This window comes from Oncorhynchus kisutch, linkage group LG13 (assembly GCF_002021735.2).
Source record: "Oncorhynchus kisutch isolate 150728-3 linkage group LG13, Okis_V2, whole genome shotgun sequence".
NCBI classification, from domain to species: domain Eukaryota; kingdom Metazoa; phylum Chordata; class Actinopteri; order Salmoniformes; family Salmonidae; genus Oncorhynchus; species Oncorhynchus kisutch.
In genome coordinates this window covers 35570771-35590331 of record NC_034186.2, presented here as the reverse complement: position 1 = coordinate 35590331, position 19561 = coordinate 35570771, and the positions used below count along the sequence as shown (strand labels likewise).

At 43.9% G+C, this 19561-nt stretch overlaps 1 protein-coding gene across 2 annotated transcripts in view; it reads right to left on the bottom strand.

Moving 5' to 3' along the window:
* The window catches only part of LOC109902517 (single-stranded DNA-binding protein 3), a 104737-nt gene that overhangs the window by 56373 nt on the left and 28803 nt on the right, over positions 1–19561 (bottom strand). For both annotated transcript variants that reach the window (XM_020498925.2, XM_020498926.2), the window contains exon 4: positions 19451–19535. In XM_020498925.2, the coding sequence (XP_020354514.1) occupies positions 19451–19535 (85 nt within the window). The remainder of the gene's footprint in view (positions 1–19450; positions 19536–19561) is intronic.

The following is a 19561-nucleotide window of genomic DNA, read 5'->3' as shown; positions in this document are numbered from 1 at the left end:
ACAGTCCACAGAGCCCAGCCTCGGCACCATCTGCACGTGCTCAGAGGGCCTCTACCTCATCCACACACACACGTATACTCTCCACACAATGCCTCACAGCACTCATAAGACTCAAAACACACACACACACCACTTTTCTCATCTGTTAAACTACATTTCCACCAGAAAGCATAGACTTTTCATTCCATGGCTGACACACACACACACACACACACTACTTTGCTGACGTATGTGTGTAACAGGCAGGCATTATTGGTCGATACAGGGCAGAGTAGAAACCTCTAAGGCAGTTGTATAAGGAAAGGGGTGAGGAGGGGTGCACACAGCACACACATTCCAGTGTGGGGTAGGAGGGTGGGTCTGTGTCAGGGCTTCATGATGCCGTTTCTGACGGAAGCCATTACTGTGAATAATTGACTGCCAAATGAAGACAAATGATATGATTGCACTGCGAGCACAGTAGTCAATCCTCTATCTTGGAGGTTCCCATTCAAACGCATTGATCAGCTTTGCAGCCTAAGTAGCTGGCCAGGAAACTAAATGGTGGCGATCAATACCATTTAACAGATTATTGACTGTTGACTGGTTCTTCCAGGGATCAAAATAAAAAAGGAATGGAGAGAAATAAGCAAATCAAATAATGGAATGAAAACAAATGAAATTGGAATTTGTTCCTTTGGATCGCTGATGATGAATGGGATAGGAAAACACTGAGGCAGGACAGAAAATAACTAAGTGTCTGTGTGCGCTCCTGTGTTTCCCTCTGTGTGCGCTCCTGTGTTTCCCTCTGTGTGCGCTCCTGTGTTTCCCTCTGTGTGCGCTCCTGTGTTTCCCTCTGTGTTTCCCTCTGTGTGCGCTCCTGTGTTTCCCTCTGTGTGCGCTCGAGAGAGACCCCAAAATTTTGCAGGTTGACAAATACCAATTAGATTAGATGTTGGGTCCTGTTCTTGAATCAGCATCTACACACTATACTGCATGTGGAGTGACAGAGAACAAGTGTGCTGGTTCAATAGTGTTTAAAGACTCGTACTAACCACATGATGTAGACAGGGAGTCCAACATTGAAGACCACCTTGCCAACACAGCTTTATACCTCCTGGGATCTCATCCCGACACATACTGTACTAACATACAGCCTCAGTGGCTGTGGATCATTTCAACTCCTTATCATGGGGGCGTTGCTTAGAAAGTGCTCCTTTGTGTTATGGAACCTAACAGAGAGAAGGGGGAGAAGAGAGGCTGCTGAGGAATGAGAGGGGTGTGTGTGTGTGTGTAAGGGGGGGTTAACACCCTCCACCGATCCCAAAGCACTGTAGTGTTTTACATACCCAGCACAGTGTTACCATGGTGACTAGGCCCAGTTCTGGGGCCTGACCCATGAGGCAGTGCCTCCCTGTGTGCATGTATGTTACTGTGATCTGAGCATGTGAATGTATACTAGTCAGTACACTCACTCACAAATGTAGGAATCATTAGGTAATTCAGGGGATCTATGTGAACATATTAGTCTTCAGGTTTACTACAACCCATCTATAAACATGTGTATATGTGCGTGATTGATATTCTTTCTCCAATTTTATATGCAATGTGTACATTTAACTTCTGGATAAATAATATGCGAATATAAATTGTATTGAGCATTCAAGCATCAGTAAGAGTCAGTTTGCATGTGCATATGGGAATGTGAATTTGGATATGTAGGAGATTGCATGTACGTGTGCACGTACTGGTCTTTAAATGCTGTGTGTGTGTGTGTGTGTGTGTGTGTGTGTGTGGCTTGCCATTTCTCAGTTCAGCAGAACCTCATTAATTCAGAAATGGAAATCATTTCTGCATGGAGTGCACAGGAGACGAGAGAGATGGAGAGGAAGGGCGCACAAGAGAAAGAGGGAGAGGGGGGGGTGATAGAAGGAGTGTAATCAATCTACATTTTTGTATAATACTTTGGTATAATATAAAAGTATTGTGGGGAAAGATATTTACAAGATAGATGGTCGTTTGTAACGTGCAGAGTATAGGATATATTACCAATTCGTATGGCAATTTCTGGAATGACTTTAGATTGCATTGTGATTACTATAGTCATTAAAATGGTCATATTCTAAAAACTAAGCAATGAATTATTCCTTTATTCAGAGGTTACAGACATATGAACATCTAACGTCAAGAGTAGGAGGTTTGAATGACTTTCACATGCCTAGTGTGACACATATTGTACATCAAAGGTAGAATTGTGGCCATAAAAATACAGCATCACCTTTGTCATTGAAATGCACAGAAGTGAATGTTTTACTGTGGCTTTATTAGTGTGCCAGTCAGTCGGTGAACAACCACATGTTAACAGTGTTTATATTTGGATGGACCTTCAATCACCATCACACTTACTTTACATCCACTATTGATTGCCTTGACACTCTCCATCGTTTGCGCCAATGTACAATGTCATGGAACCACTGAATATGGGACCAGGGGGGGGGGGGGGTAACCTAAATTCTCCTACTATAGGCCATATAGCCTATATGATTTTTTTGAATATTTGATGTGAGGTCAACATGTGCATTAGGGTTAGGCAGTACGCAGATTTTCATATTGTAATATCGTCCTTTGCACACGACGAGATTTAGTACACAGGGGGGCGCCAAAACAAAATCAAGATTTTTTTTAAAATTGTGCGTCTATTACCAGAATGCTAACAAAACTACGAGAATAAACTAATTGCAAAGACAGGCGATCCAGCTCAGAAAGTTATGTATAGTTGGGGCTACCAAATGTCATTTTTGGTGTGTTTGCAAGGGTTTTTACAAGCGTATTTACAAGTGAATGTGAACGTGAGACATTATGCAAATGAACAGTTTAGAACAACAGTACTGGCTCTGGAGCAGCATGTGTACACGCTGTGTCTGTGTGGAGTCTGGAGTCGCTAGGACAACATGCCTGACTGCTCTGCTCGGAGAAGAGGGTGGAGTAGCAGACTGGCCGAGAATGGAGAAGAGAAAAAAACAAGGAAATCAAGATACAGATAATTCATCAAAAGGGCTTCGACTTCTCAAACACCACAGAAAGCTAACAATATGATGCCCTGTCACCTTAATAATTAAGCCACTTACATAGGTAACTAGCAAGTAAAATTTAAGGGTTGCGTTAACACATCTGACAAATCTTGTGATTCAGTTGCACTTCTCCACTCAGATGAGAATACACAAAACGGGCATTCTATCAGTAGGCAGTGCCCTGACTGAAGTGTGGCTACTTTTCTCAGTATAGCCAGCCTACTTTCCTCTAGTAAAACGCAAAAATAAATGTAGCTAGCTACATTCTTTCTATACTGAACTAAAATATAAAACGCAACAAGCAACAATTTCATTGATTTTACTGAGTTACAGTTCATATGAGGAAATCAGTCACTTGAAATAAATTCATTAGGCACTAATCTATGAATTTCACATGACTGGGAATACAGATATGCATGTTGGTCACAAATACCTTAAAAAAAAAAAATGGGCCTCACAATTGCGTCATAGTATTTTTGTGCATTAACATTGCCATCGATACAATACAATTGTGTTTGTTGTCCGTAGCTTATGCCTGCCCATACCATAACCCCACCATGGGGCACTCTGTTGACATCACAACGTTGACGTCAGCAAACTGCTTGCCAACACGACGCCATACACAGTCTGCAGTCGAGGCCGGTTGGACATGCTGCCAAATTCTCTAAAACAACGTTGGAGGCGGCATATGGTCGAGAAATTACGATAAAATTATCTGGCAACAGCTCTGGTGGACATTCCTGCAGTCAGCATGCCAATTACACGCTCCCTCAAAACATCTATGGTATTGTGTTGTGTGAACAAACAGTACACTTTATAGTGGCCTTTTATTGTCCCCAGCATAAGGTGCACCTGTGTAATGATCATGTTGTTTAATCAGCTTCTTGATATGCAACACCTGTCAGGTGGATGGATTATCTTGGCAAATGAGAAATGCTCACTAACAGGTATGTAAACAAATTTGGACATATTTTAGAGAAATAAGCTTTTTGTGCATATGGACAATTTCTGGGATCTTTTATTTCAGCTCATGAAACATGGGACCAACACTTTACAAGTTGCTTTTATATTTTTGTTCAGTGCATGATAAACATTAGACATAGGATGGCCATGCATCATTTTTTCAAAAAGACCATGCTTTTTCATTGTAAGCTCATTTACTTGTGTGGCTGCCATCCAAATAGTGTTGCACTTCTGTTGTCATCTGAAGAAAATTAAGCTTCTTTTCTGCTGAATGTGTTGCACTAATGCCTTTTCTGTGAAGGAAAACTATAGTTGCATATAGTTGCATATTCCTGATCACTATTAAAGCAACAACAAAACCAGTTGGCTTTAATATCAAATCAAATTTTATTTGTCACATACACATGGTTAGCAGATGTTAATGCGAGTTTAGCGAAATGCTTGTGCTTCTAGTTCCGACAATGCAGTAATAACCAACAAGTAATCTAACTAACAATTCCAAAACTACTGTCTTATACACAGTGTAAGGGGATAAAGAATATGTACATAAGGATATATGAATGAGTGATGGTACAGAGCAGCATAAGCAAGATACAGTAGCTGATATCGAGTACAGTATATACATATGAGATGAGTATGTAAACAAAGTGGCATAGTTAAAGTGGCTCATAAGGAAGCTTAAAACACGACCCCTGTCAATGCACAGCTGGACTCACCTGCTCCTGCTTTCTCCTGTTGTGCTATTTACAAACAAAACACGTGACTGTCTCAACTGTTCTGGGGAACTACGGTAAGCTTCCTTATGAGCATTCAAGCATCAGTAAAAGTCTGTTTGCATGTGTAGATGGGAATGTGGATATGTAGGAGGTTGCATGGTGTGACAGGTGAAATGAGGAACGCCCTCTGCTTTATCGCCTATTGCATTGCACAAGTTGACTGCAGGTATTTACTAAAAAATTGCTACAAATATGAAAATGTACTAAAACGTCAAAATAAGTAGTTAACAGTATTGGAGGTATTGAAAGAAAAAAAAAATCCCTTGGTTATTTCCAAATACCCCGGTATATATGGTATACCGCCCAAGCCTAATGTGCATAAATAAACAAACAAATAAATCCATACAAATAAAGAACTGGTTAGCAGGATAAATAAATAAAGAGCCATCTTCCCTGGCAGAGGGCAGATCCGTGCTGAGCCTTTTAGAGCAGCCTCCTCCCGCCCCCAGACAATATGGAGAAGAAAGTAATCTGGCCATGCACTGAGGGGATTAGAGCCTCCGCAGCACAGCACAGCACAGTGTAGAACAGCACAGCGTAGAACAGCACAGCACAGCGTAGAACAGCACAGCACAGTGTAGAACAGCACAGCACAGTGTAGAACAGCACAGCACAACAGCGCAGTGTAGAACAGCACAGCACAACAGCGCAGTGTAGAACAGCACAGCACAGTGTAGAACAGCACAGCACAACAGCGCAGTGTAGAACAGCACAGCACAGTGTAGAACAGCACAGCACAGCGTAGAACAGCACAGCACAGCGTAGAACAGCACAGCACAGTGTAGAACAGCACAGCACAGTGTAGAACAGCACAGCACAACAGCGCAGTGTAGAACAGTGCAGTGTAGAACAGCACAGCGCAGTGTAGAACAGCACAGCGCAGAGTAGAACAGCACAGAACAGCGCAGTGTAGAACAGAACAGCGCAGAACAGAACAGCGCAGCGCAGAACAGCACAGCACAGAGTAGAACAGCACAGAGTAGAACAGCACAGCACAGAGTAGAACAGCACAGCACAGCAGAGTAGAACAGCCCCACAAACCAGGCAAGACCAGCCTGGCCTGGTCCGGACAAACTTCGTTCAGTCTAGCCTAGCTAAGAACAGCACAACAGTCCCCAAATCAGGTCAGGCTGGTCCCAGCATAGCACAGAGACGAACAGATCAGCATCAGTCCGACAGGCCATAACACACATACAAAGCTTAGTCATGCAAAGGCTCAGTCAATAACATGCAAGAATGCCATGTTCTCAGGACTCTAAATTAACACATTCCATTGGTAGCACTGGTGCTCCTAACTTATATAAAAATCTATCAGAAAATCTGCTTCAGTTGTTTGAGATACAGCCTACATTGGGCCTATATGAATTCAAGCTACTTTTGAAGCACATGTTGTGCCTTAGAAACTAACATCTAACACTATAATTATGTTGAAACAAATACCCGTCATTGAAATGACAAAGTAATTTGTGGAATATTAGTTAAAGCAACGTGTGATTTGAATTTTGGATTCCAGTCCTTTCAGAATTAGAATAATTAAGATGAACAACAGGACAGCTCTGCATTGACCCCTAGATAACCCCTGGCCTGCCAGCCTGATGACAACACAACAGCAGTCAACACCACATGAAAAATGACACACACACACACACACACACACACACACACACACACACACACACTGACTACACCAAATGACAGATGACTCTTTACACAGTGCAACAGTGCTATGGAAGTACTTCAGTACAGTACACACTCTCATAAACACCACCAAGTGAGATAAACACGGAGTTTTGTATTAATAATAATACTGTATATCTAGTAAAAAATATAGATTCTATCACACAGAATGTCACTGAAGAGAGAGAGCAAGTGAAAGAGATAGATCTGTGCTGTGTTGTGCTATGCCACCAGGAGATGAGACAGCCTCCTGTCTATAGTCAGCAGCATTAGAACAGTGGTTGGCTTTACAGGGAACAGTACACAGTGCTTTCAGCACAGAAGGAGAGGACAAATAAGTACCATGCTGGTGAGAGACTGCTGGGGTAGTGCTCTCATTCGGTGTGTGTGCGCATGTGTGTGTGTGTCCTCACGCATGTGTGTGTGTTCACGTGCATCTCCTGCCAGTCTCACATAAGACCAGCCCATAGAGAGATTCTATGTGAACTGCAGTCTGGGGGGAGGGGGGTGCTGGGCGGCCATGACCGAAGCCCAGAGAGAGACCCTATGTGCTGTGTCAGATGTGTCCCCCTCTCATCTCTTACACATCTGTACAGGCTCCAGGTTAACCACGCGTCAACTACAGGCCAGAGAAAAGGACTTCGCATGGCTGTGTCACACCACCCAGATGAAAACACACTGCTATGTGGGTAATGAGTACCGGTTCTTCCTGAACAAGGGGATTTAATAAAGAAAATTAAAACATTGCATGTTTTTGGTGCTATTTCAGCTGGCCTGGCATGAATTTGAGCCAAAGATCCTCAAAAAAGGTGCTTGCTTGCACACCTACACTTGAGAGTACACACACAAACCCGGCCCGGTGGCTCCCACAGGCTATATGTCTGCGTGGGGACGAGCGACTGTGCTGATGAAAGCTCTGCCCCGGCACGCATGTGTTCCTTTACTGCCATCCTGGGCATATTTACAGACAGTGACTGTAATGCACAGTAATGATTATTTTTATACCATATACTTCCCCAGCCTTTCACTGAGCGTGTAATGGCTCCCCACTGACCCAGTGATTACCTCTGTGGCTCCCCCTGGCTTCCCCTTTACCTACTGGAGAGATGCCTTGCCAACACCCCCAGGTTCTCCTCAAGGATGTGTGTGTGTACTAGCATTTTTTGGTGAATGGCGTGCGATGCTGTAAACATGAGTGATGAGGTCCTCACTTCTCATCCTGATTCTTTACCTTTTTTCCATCATTTTGGCAAAACCCTTCAACAAGGAACATTGTGTTTTCCAAATATAGAAAAAGCTAAAAGCACAACCGTTACTCGGTACAACTTCTACGTGTTAATAAAGCTAAAAGCACAACCGTTATTCGGTACAACTTCTACGTGTTAATAAAGCTAAAAGCACAACCGTTATTCGGTACAACTTCTACGTGTTAATAAAGCTAAAAGCACAACCGTTATTCGGTATAACTTCTACGTGTTAATAAAGCTAAAGGAAATCCAGACAGACTTCTCTGCATTTATTCTGCCTGTTTAAAAACAGGGGGGATTAAGTCTGCATTTAGGGAGAATTTAAATTGCAAATAAGACTAATTGTTTTTGTCTTTAATCCTAGCAGGGAGGGCGGCAGTGTAATGCAGAGTTGAGACAGTTGCACGTCTCAGCCATTCATTCTCAGGAGGAGTGGGTTTGTCTCACCACTTGACTCAATGAGCATGGTGTCCAACTGACTGACTGACTGACTGACTGACTCACACACACATTAAAAGAGGCAGGTTTATATTCATTACGAATTGGGGTGCCCAGCTGGTACTTGAGACTGGTACAATGGCAGGCCTTGGGTGACAGAGCCCGGCCAATGCAGGCAGCACTAGCAGCAGAGCAGACACACAGCCTGCCAGCAGCACAGCCTGCCAGCAGCACAGCCTGCCAGCAGCACAGCCTGCCAGCAGCACAGCCTGCCAGCAGCACAGCCTGCCAGCAGCACAGCCTGCCCACTGACTCATCTCAGAGAGAGAAAGAAGAGAAAAAGAGATTGCACAAGAATGATGAGCAGAGAACAATGAACACAGTGAGGTTAAAACAGAAGAAAAACGAAGGATGTCGAGGTCAGAATGGGAAAATTAGTGACTCAAAAAGCTAATATCAAAGACGCTTGTTAGCTCGTTTACTATCAGCAGCAAACCTCTACTTCATACACCTATATATTCCCCTGCTCATCATTTGAAAACACACACCTAGCTGGATTGTGATGTGTACTCTAGGACCATAAAAAGCCCAAGCAATCAAACGTGTGTTATATTAACCGAGGCAGTAGCTCAAACGTGAGTAGATTCGATTGGGGATCTGTGTGGGAGAAAATAAGGCCTCCCTCTACAACTCCCAACAGCAATAACAAATGTGAACGTCTGGAGATCAATTTCAGTCCCGTGGAATTAACTGACAAGCCATATCACCATCAGTGTTAGCTCTCTAATGAGCCTCGCTGTAAGAGGAACAAGCTCTACAGGTGTTGGCGAGAATATATAGCATGACCAGGTTGACCACGGGTCTGCTACCTAAGAGCTGGGAGTGGACACTCACCACTATCCTAAAACAGGTCGCCCTCGCTTCCCATCTCCCCCCTCAGCGGGGGGGGGGGGGGGGGGGGGGGGGTAGTGCACCATAATAAAAACAGCCGGCCTGGGTCGGAACGTCGCCTAGGGAAATGTGAGGCTTCCCAAAAGCAGACGCTGCAGCATTATTTGTGTAATGTCAGTAATTTATGCCAATTTCTGCAGGCAGGGTATGTTTTCAGAACGGTGTGTGTGGAAGTGTGGATGTGGTTGGAGTGTGGCCAGCCCCCAGACTTCAAAGCATTGTGTGACTGTAGATCAAACAGTGGCAGGAGAGGAGTGGAGCTGTGACTGGGCTGCTCCAGACAGGACGGCACGGCTACATGCACACCTCTGACTCAGGGGCAAACCTGACCCTCGCCAGCCTGTGCCCTCCCCCTCCCAGGGCACTGTGGTAGCTTCCTCCTATAGAATCAACTCCACACCATATCAACAGTCCTACAGAAAATTCACACACGTACGCTAGTAGACTTCCAACAGCATGCCTACATACAGTTTGAGTAACAACTAAACTCCCCCAAAAGGGGACACCAATCATTTAGGGATGCATCTGTGCAGCTTCTTAGAGGACTATTGAGACCAAGCTGATAATGACCCAAATAAGTCATTGTGTGGCATGTATTAAAAATGTGTAATCTGCAGATTGAAAACCTAATTCAGCACCTCTCCACCTACACCCCTCCCTCTTATAACTATTGAGATTAAATACCACCAGCCAAGCGCATGGTTACTCGCGCGCAGAATCATCTTGTGAGGAAGCAAATGACAAACAAAAAGGATCCATAATTCTGTCACTCCCAGACCCGCAGTCGACCATACAGCTCGGGGGCAGAGATTTCAACCCTTTGTTCTGAGGTTCAGCTAGGAAACGTCTACACAGAGATACATAGAGACGTGAGATGTGGACTGGCCCTTTCATTCCAGGCAGAGAGAAGAGAGGATGGGAGACAACAACAGTAAACACGGAGCAGAAAGACAGCCCCGCTCAGTCACGGGTGTCAGCCCCGCAGCCAAGAGCCACAAACGGTCTGATAGCTAGAGAAAACAGTGGAAAGGAGAAAACCTGCCAGAGAGAGGGAGAGGGAATGAGAGCGGGAGAGATGGAGGGAATGAGTAAGAGAGGGACAGAGCTGGCAGGAGGGAGGGAGAGAGAGATGGGGCATGCCTTTACAGTGTGTACATATCACCACAATATGAATAAGATATGGCGGTGCCAATCCTGCCTCTATTACACCTCATCTCTGCCTGTCCCCCTCCCCCGTCTCCTCTCTCCATCCATACATCGTCTCCCTATATGGTATTATAATTCCTCCATGTCGTCATTCCGCCCCCGCTTCTCTCCTTCCCCTGAGCAGAGCGGGCACCGCTGGCACACAGCCAGATTACCCAATCAATCTCCTCTGAGAGAGAGAGGGAGGGAGACAAGAGGAGAGGGGGAGGAATAAGAAAGAGGGGGGTAGAGACGAGGGGGTGTTAGAGTGAGGGGAGGACTGTGCACCAGACCTAAGAGAAATCGAGGCAAGAGAAAGGCGTAGGATGAGATGGAGATATTTCTTTTAAAAGGACAGAAGGTGAGACGAAGGGAAAGGCTGAGGCAAAGCAAAAGGTTTATTGAACCGACTCATTGAAATGGGGAAAGTGAGCACCTGTTCTCGATGAGAGAAATGCACACAGTCAGACAAAGTACACACAAAGGATGGCTTCTCAATGGTTGTTGTTTACAGAGAAGCGCTCCAGCCCCGTGCCACCTGTTTCAGTCCTGCTGGACACTCCAGTCTGCCACAGCTTGGCTACCTCTCAAATGACACCCTATTCCCTATTGAGTGCACTTCTGACGACCCACTGTAAAAGAGAATAGGCGAGTGTCATTCGAGACATCCCACACCATTTCACTTTCCTGACACAAGGCAACCCCTACATTATACCATCAGCTCTATTGACTCCCTCTATCCGCCTGACAAGAGGTTATGACACTTAAGTATTCAAGTCAGCACAGGTGTCAAAGTGATATTTTACAATAGAAAATCATGTCACACAAACCCAACATCCTGAATGTCATTGAACCTGATGCAAATCGGACCTTTTCAGGCTCACAGCAAACAAAGGAAGAGTTCTGGAGTTCTTTGTGTAGCTGGGAAGGAGTCCTGGTCATTACCAAAAAGGTTCAGGGCCAAATCAAAGCTTACAAATGGAAATGGATATTCATAAGCAGACAGGCCAGTTCAGTTTTCAAACCATCAGTAGTTGCTATTTTTCAGAACATGTTGAACAAAAACGAAACAAGAAGCTGACTTTTAGATGAGCATCTGCCTTTACGTGTCCCCACTTCCACTGACAGGAGTCTCTCCATCAGAGCTGTCTGAATGAGAAGTCAATCCAAACAAATCATAACAACAAGGGCCAAGCTCATCCAGAGAGTATTAAGACACGGCTTTGTGAATGACGCACTTCTGTCACTAAATCAGTGACACTCCGGAGGCGCTGATGTCACAGTGGCAAGAATCGCAGATGTGTGGGGTCACGACCTCTAGCTTGTGCTAAGAACAAAGGGTGTGTTCGTAAATTCAATCTGGAGTGCTCAGAGTGCACACTTGATGCTCTGGCTGAGGAGTAGGATTGATCCAAGCGTTCTGACCTCACGACGGCAGTCAACCACCCAAGCTTACTGGCTAACGTGGGCTAGCTTGCTAGCTACTTCCAGACACAAATGAAGGAACAGCTCACTCTGAGCATTTTACTCGCCTTAGCAGAGCTGGTTAGGTGGTCTTCATATTATCCAGAGCGTTGGTTATTATAACTGTGCTGCTGGCAACAACTTGTGCTTTTTTGCAGACGTTTACAGACACCGGCCATATTCAACCGGTGTTGAGCGTTCGTAAATTCATCAATTATTCTGCGCTCTGGCACACTTAGGCGAGAGTGCTCTGAAATCGGAGTAGATAGCCAGAGCGAATTTACAAACGCACCCAAAGTCTAACGATGGAGCATTGTTACTTCCTGGAAGGGTTTGTTTGTGTATGTTTGCAGCGGCGTCATGCCCATAGAGGGCACAGGAGCACATGCCCGCCCCCCCCCCCCCCCCCCCAGATTTGTCATGTTTTTTTTTGTCGTTTCTCTATAATACTACTAGCCTCAAAGCAATTTTATGAAATTCATAAGTAGCTTCCTCATAAATAGCTACCAAGAAGCCATTTCAGTCTATCAAGTTCAAGTAGCTAGCTTCTGGTAGCAATTACTAAATAATCACCAGTCAGGACAGACAACTCAAGAGGTATGAGATATGCAACAAAAAAAATACAAAAATACAAATTATTATTTAGATTTTTTTTATATACATAGAATTAAGCATAATGCTTATGGATGTGGATTGCAGGAAAAAGCCATTTGAGGTCTCCAACTTCACCCTTCAGCCATTCTTATGTACTTTGTGACCCCTAAGATTTTTGGGGTGAATTACACCCGTGTGTGTGTGTGTGTGTGTGTGTGTGTGCGCGTGCGTTTGTGACTTTCTTAATCATTCATGTCGCCATTCCTTTCATCATTCATTCTGAATTACCAAAAGAAGTCTCATGTTTGGAAAAACAAAACATTTCCTCACTCTAAGCACTATTGAGGAACATTCAAATTGAAGTAGGAAAGAGAATTATGAATGTGCATTTCTCTCAGTAAGTAAACATGATTTGAAGACAAAATTGGAATCAATGAAACGGTTTCAACAATAAGGAATAAAGGGAAATTCCTCTTAAACATTTATAAAGGCTGTGTTTTTCCATTCCATGCATCTCCAGTGTGGTGTGTTTATGAAGGTTTGTACCACGTTGGATCTGCCATCCAGGGGTGCAGAGTCTTTCAGTTCCGGGAGCCCAGCCAGATTCAGAACAGCACCAAAATCCAGTGATTAGCCATGAACCATCCCCCAGATTTGAGGATTAGCATATTATATTCCCCAATCTGGAGGGCTATAAAGTCTACCTCCTAGGCCCCAGGAGAAGGAAACAGGAAAGGGTTTGGGTCATGGTGGATTCCTTCAAACCCAGCCAGGGCCACCATCATGTCCTTGGACAGTTGACACAGTAACAAAACACAACCAGTCAGTGAGAGATGGCATCTAAAATGTGTGGACCCATACAAACTCAGAGTCTAACACCGGAGACAGAGTCTACTGTTCCCCCTGGGAGTCGTGTTATTTTTCTCCCTGTGATCCTGGGAGACATGGCGGGGGAACAGGGCTGTTATCAGCCGGGCCGCGGCAGCGACTTGATCAGACCACTGGTCCACAGGGATCGGAGGGGTTGGAGTTAATCAGACAGAGACAGGCCCGGGGGATTCACGCCTCCACCCCCACCCTGGTCCCCCCGCCACAGCCCAAGGTAAGGTTCTTCACGGAACATTAACCCTGTGTCCTGTCTGTCTGTAACCCCAAACACACACACAGACACGCCGGGTCCACCAGCAACACAGACAGAGTTGTGGAAATGAACATGACTGAGAGATGGGAAGATTTGACTATAGACAAACTTATTGAAAAGTTTCAGGGTTATGCATTTTCATACAGTTCAACCAATCTGCTCAATCCATCCAGTAGATATATACAGATAAACGTTGAATTATAACATACTCTCATGCCACCAACAACAATTTATTGTCAAATGATATTGGTGATCAGTGATATCGATGTACTTCTGGTGAGGAAGGCAAAAGTCCACTTCACAAAGCCCCTTCTCACACAGAACCCGGACAAGCAGATATCCTTTTACCCTTTGAACTTCAACCAGGACAGGGGTCAAGGAAGGAAAAAAAAAAAAAAAAAAAAGCCATTTATCCTTGAATTAGAAAAAAAAAAAAAAAGAGCAGGACATCTGAGCCCCTGTGGCGGTCCCCAGAGTCCCACAGCGTCCACACTGAGTGACCACACTGGGCTGACCACGGAGTAGGACAGATCCCCCTCAGAGGACCTTCAACTGGAGCCCCACATCTGGACACTGGAGCTAAGGACGTAATGTATCTTTAAGTGTGTGGGACTTCGTAAGGCACCATGTCAGGTTTTGAAACGTGTGTGCATGCCACTAAACAATTCTGGGCAGACATTGCTTTATTTCTTTGTTCAGGTCCTATATCACATTAAATGTAGGTATGTACTCTTTTCTTGGAAGTCCGAACCACTAGACCTGCCACCAACTCACTGAATGGGTTGTCAGAGTTAGCATGGAGGGTAGCTGATGGTTGAGACAGGTAGCTAGCTACCTCAAAAGTAGTGAGGAGGGATATTGATTTTTTAAACTAATTGACCTACATTGGTTCAATTATTTGAATTCCATTTCATTCAGTTCTTTGAGCTCAATGCACACATTGCACTGTTTCTATAGAGATAAATCAGATCCAGCCTGAACTGTGCAATGTAGTAGGGAGTTGTAGTTTCCAACAGGCCAATATTCTACAAAGTTTGGTAATTAACTACAATGACCATAATCCATTTCACATCTACTTGTCAGGTCGGTGCTTCTTTTACACCCACTACGGAATAGACAGAAGAATTAGTGACGGGAAGTCCCGCTCTTTTTACTGACTGATCTTTGACTCGTACAGTCAAAATAAAAAATATTGACTCACTTCGTTCATTTGGGTCAGTAATGCCCTGAGCACGCAGGACCCCCCTACTGGCGAACTAAAAACTTGAAATAATCATGATTCTACAAGCCTCTTGTTCCCCCGTAATCTGTGATTGCTAGGAATAAAAATACAATTATTTATTTATTGATACCTTTGAAAACGAGGTCTATTTGCCACCACAACCAGGCTAGATTGTGAACGGAATGACTGCCGCGAGGGCAATATGCCCAATAGGCTACGAACTGTAGCAGCCACCCAAACAATTTGTTCACGGGTTTGACTGTTGAGCAGCAGAGGAAGGCTGTGCATGTTTTTGTTCTACAAAGTGGTGTCCATCAATAATCAAATTGATTGCATTCATTCTTGCACCATACTGTCATTTATCAGTTCTAAACATGTATTTTCCTTCTCTATGCTGCCTGCAGCATGATCTATTTTTCTGCACACACACACACGACAGTTCGTTGTTGGAGCACATCTCCGGAGCCGCTGAGCGCATATTAATCCTGCTGTAGAATTCATCGACGCCAGCAGGTCTAATGAACATTAAAACGAACAAATCACTCGGAAAACCAAAATCATGACTCTCAAGTCATAAAAAAAATATAAAAAAAAGAGTAGTTCAAAAAGAGTGAATCGTTGGCGAACTACACGTCACTAAGAATAATGCACAATCATGAGGGGATTTAGAGAGCAGCTGTTGCTTCGTGAAGTATCTCTACCTGAAAATACATGATCTAAGTGATTGACAGTTGGTATTCAACAGTCATGAAAGTATTCCTTATTTACTTTGAACTACAGAATAGTGATTTCAGGCAGCAGCTCTATAGAGACTACTTGAAATTAAAAAATAAATTCATCAAATAAAACAAACGTAATACACAACAACAAATATTTTATTTGAATAAAAGACGGTTATTAAGTGATTTGGAGTAGGCTGTTGAGGGCAAAAGTGTGTGTGTGGGGGGGGGGGGGGGGGGGGGTGCAACTCAATATTAGGAAGGTGTCCTTAATATTTTGTACACTCAGTGTGGATTAATTGGGGACACATGTCAGGTTTAATTAAGCATGGGGTTTAATTAACCACGTAATTAACCCTTTAGACCCCAATAGAATTCTAGAATGCTGCTGTAAATTACTGAGAATTTTCAAGATAAAGCTAATTTTTTCACATTTCAAACAAACAGACATGGCTCAAAAACAAAGAATAAATGACAATTACAAGTTAACTTAGTTTTAAAGAAAACCACCTCTTCTTTAATATGACACCAAATTCCTGTCAATAGGAACAACCCACATTTCTCCATTGTGTAAAGACACTCACTATCAAAAAATGATTAACACACAACAAAAAAACACTAGAGTATTTAAATTGTAGTAAATGACTAAATTACTCACGCAAAATGTACCAAGTATGATATATTATACTTAAGTATTTACATATGAATAAATAATCCAAAATGTGACCAGAGGACAATATTCAGAAAGTATTTCAAAACGAATTGATTAACAACGATTCATACTTCTGTAACAATGTAAAAATGCAAACACCTATTCGGAGACGATTTCAAAATGTAGGTAACCTCTGGCAATAAGATTTAGTACAGACCAGGCCTGACACTAAGAGATAGTAGTCTACTTTGACAACAATTCAGTGAATGCAACAAGTATGAGGTTGAGTCAGATAAAGAGAGAAGATACAAAACACAAAAACTGTTCAGTGACAATACAAGATTTGTAGGAAAAATTCATATTTCACACTATAGCACAACACCATCCTGCAAAATGGCTCAGAACACATAGAGCTTCCCAAAGGAGGTTTCTACACAGCTCCCACTCTTTGCCCTGCGTCCACTCCGGATGCACACCACACTTGTGCCCTTCAAACTTCACCTACTTTCCAATGAGTTACAACTCGGTCCACACGCCCTGGTGCCACACACTTGGCTCCCCTTCCTGCCACTATAGCCATATCAAAGAGAATGCACCAGCTGCATTTTGAATGCCTTCAGGGCCCAGCGCCTGTGGTTTCTGGGAAGGGGCCTTTGCAGGGTCCCCCACACAATGTATGCATTTATGATGGCAATGTTGAGCATCCCTCAAAACACATACTACCACCATTTTCTGCCTGTGCGTCCAACATTGCAATAGCTCCTCAGTTGGTCAAGATGGTCAACCCCCACATTGTCTTGTTGTAATCCCTTACAAGCTCTGGAACAGATACAAATTCCTACCAAAACCCCTGCTACGGTCACTTTAGGTTCAAGTGGTGTGGCACAAGGGTGAATGGTAGGACTTGGGGCAGACACACACCATGGAAACGTAGGCTCCCCTCTGCTTCGTCATCTCCCTCCTCCTCTTCCTTTCCCTCCTCCATGTTCCTCTCCCTCCAATCATCTCTATCCCTCCAATCATCTCTATCCCTCCAATCATCTCTACTCCTCTTCCTCCCTGCCTTTTGCTGCTGAGCCCTGACTCTCCACATCACTCCCTTCTCTTTCACTGACCTAAAGGAACAGAGTAACACAGGGAGAGGAGCAACAACCAGGATACGATTATAGGAACATAATCTTTCCCTCCCTCTGTCTCGCTCTTTTTCTCAACCATGCGCACACACAGACCATCTTTCTAATTTACCTCAGTACCGGTACCCCCTGTATACAGCCTCGGTATTATCATTTTATTGTGTTACTTTAGTTTATTTACTAAATATTTTCTTAACTCTTGATTTCTTTGCCTAACTACAGAGTTTGCCAATGTTAGCTGATTAGTTACGAAGCTGGGACAGTTTCCAAATGAATTGCATCAGTAGAAAGAGGACAAAACAAGCAACTTGTTAGATGGTTACATAAACAAATATCCAACTCATCATATGAGCTCCACTGTGCGGGCCTCAACCCTAACATGACAGTTAAGCTGTCAAATAATAGAACAACAAGGCAATGTATAGCCTAAGAATATCTGCACCTAGCAAACATGACAAACCATAACCTAAGCCCACCAGAACACAAGTCGGTGGCTAGTTACCTGGTTATCTGCATGGCTAGCTAGTGAGAGTGAGGTTGACGCTTCGTGAGCGCAGCCCAAATGTAATGCTACACACAACTTTTATTGCCTGACAGATTAACTAGCTAACTATAGCACGCAGCTTGGGACGTTTCCATTTGAATTACATCAGTAGAAACGAGACAAAACAACCAACTAGTTCGCAGACTATATACACAGCTAAACACCAACTACTTCCATGAGACAGAGCAATCAATCATTCGAGCTCCACCGCTGATGTGCTCGCCTGTACCAACCAAGTTATCATGAATGACTTGCTAATCTGTCAGCTATTCCCCAAGTTTCACAGCATCGAACGTCGACAACACCAAACATATACCTGCTGTTTACTTATTTCACTCACCTGGACATTCTCGCTTTTCAAAGTGCAAGGACGTGTGCAAATCCATATCACCAACCAACATAGATAAAACCTCTATCGCAGTGAAAAGCTGCGTCGGCTTCGGCACGGTCATTGAGTAATGAAGTAAAAAATAAATAAAAAATCACTTTGAAAAGTCAAATGAAAGCATACCCCGTTTCCGGTTTCTCATTGATGACAACAGAAACGCGAATACGATAACAGGCTGCTCGCAAGTTATTTTTGGAAATTGACACAGATATTGTTGTTAGAAGAACAAGGCTGTTCGCGGCAGCTATTGTAACTTAAGGCTGTCGACGGCCGCTCTGGGTTCTAAAAGGGTTCATCTTGTGCAATACACACTCACGACAAATGAGTCTGTTCTGATGGAGGTCTGGTCTGTTCATACTTGTCAGACTAAATGAGAGAATGGAACTGCACAGAACTGGGAAACCTGCAGGAATAGAACCATCATGATCCATTTCTAGAGCTCCTTCCCCAACTGGCCAGGTGAACGACAAACTGTATTACTACCAGTCTGACCAACATAACCGATTAGCTGCACAAGCCTTACTTTAAACATTTTAAAGGGTATGTCATACCACTGTTTAGCATAGCCAAAACATGACCAAAAAGGAGAATTCTGCACTATGGTATGGCGGTGATAACAAATAAAACTAATTTGCCTTGAGTGAGGCAGATGAAGTCCGAGGGGACTGCAGCTTAACCTTCAAATCATCAGTCCCGCCAATGAGCTAGAGGTCACAATCAGTGGGCACATTAACATGGCCATTTGCAGTCCGAGATTGGCGTCAACAAATGTTCACAAGTTCAGGAAGCACATAAATTCCAGCACCAGGGAACATCCAGCTCTTCTGTAGATGAGAGGGTCAGGGAAGGCAAGCCCATGACCCCTACGCCACCCCCAATTGAGCCCCATGCATCGGCCCCAGCACTGAACTTAATCCAGGTCAACAGCTCACCAAGTTGCTTTATTTGCTCCCACCCTTATTGAAACCATTTGAAGGCCAATAAAAACCTTGCAGAGGCCTGACATTTCACCTTCAGCAGACAGTTTAGTTAAGGCTCTGAGGTCAGGGGTCACAGGGAAGTAGTGAGAGGGGTAGCCAGGGAACTGTTTCACTAAACTTAGGAGGATATAACCTATTGCAGTAAGAAACCAAGCAACACTACATTCATATCACGACCAAAACCACCAAAACAATCATGTACGCAAATGTCTCAATTTGATGTTGCAAAATTAACATTGATAACAGTTAGACATTCAGTAGCCCACACAACCACGTGACAATGGCCACTGTGCCTCTGACACAACAACAATGACAGGTTGACTCACATAGTCGTGGAAAGCCTTGGCCTCGCTGGAATGTTCGCATGTCTCTCTCCGGTCCGGAGCAGCGCAGTACAGATCCCAGAATACACTGTGGGGAGAGAGAGAACATGGTTG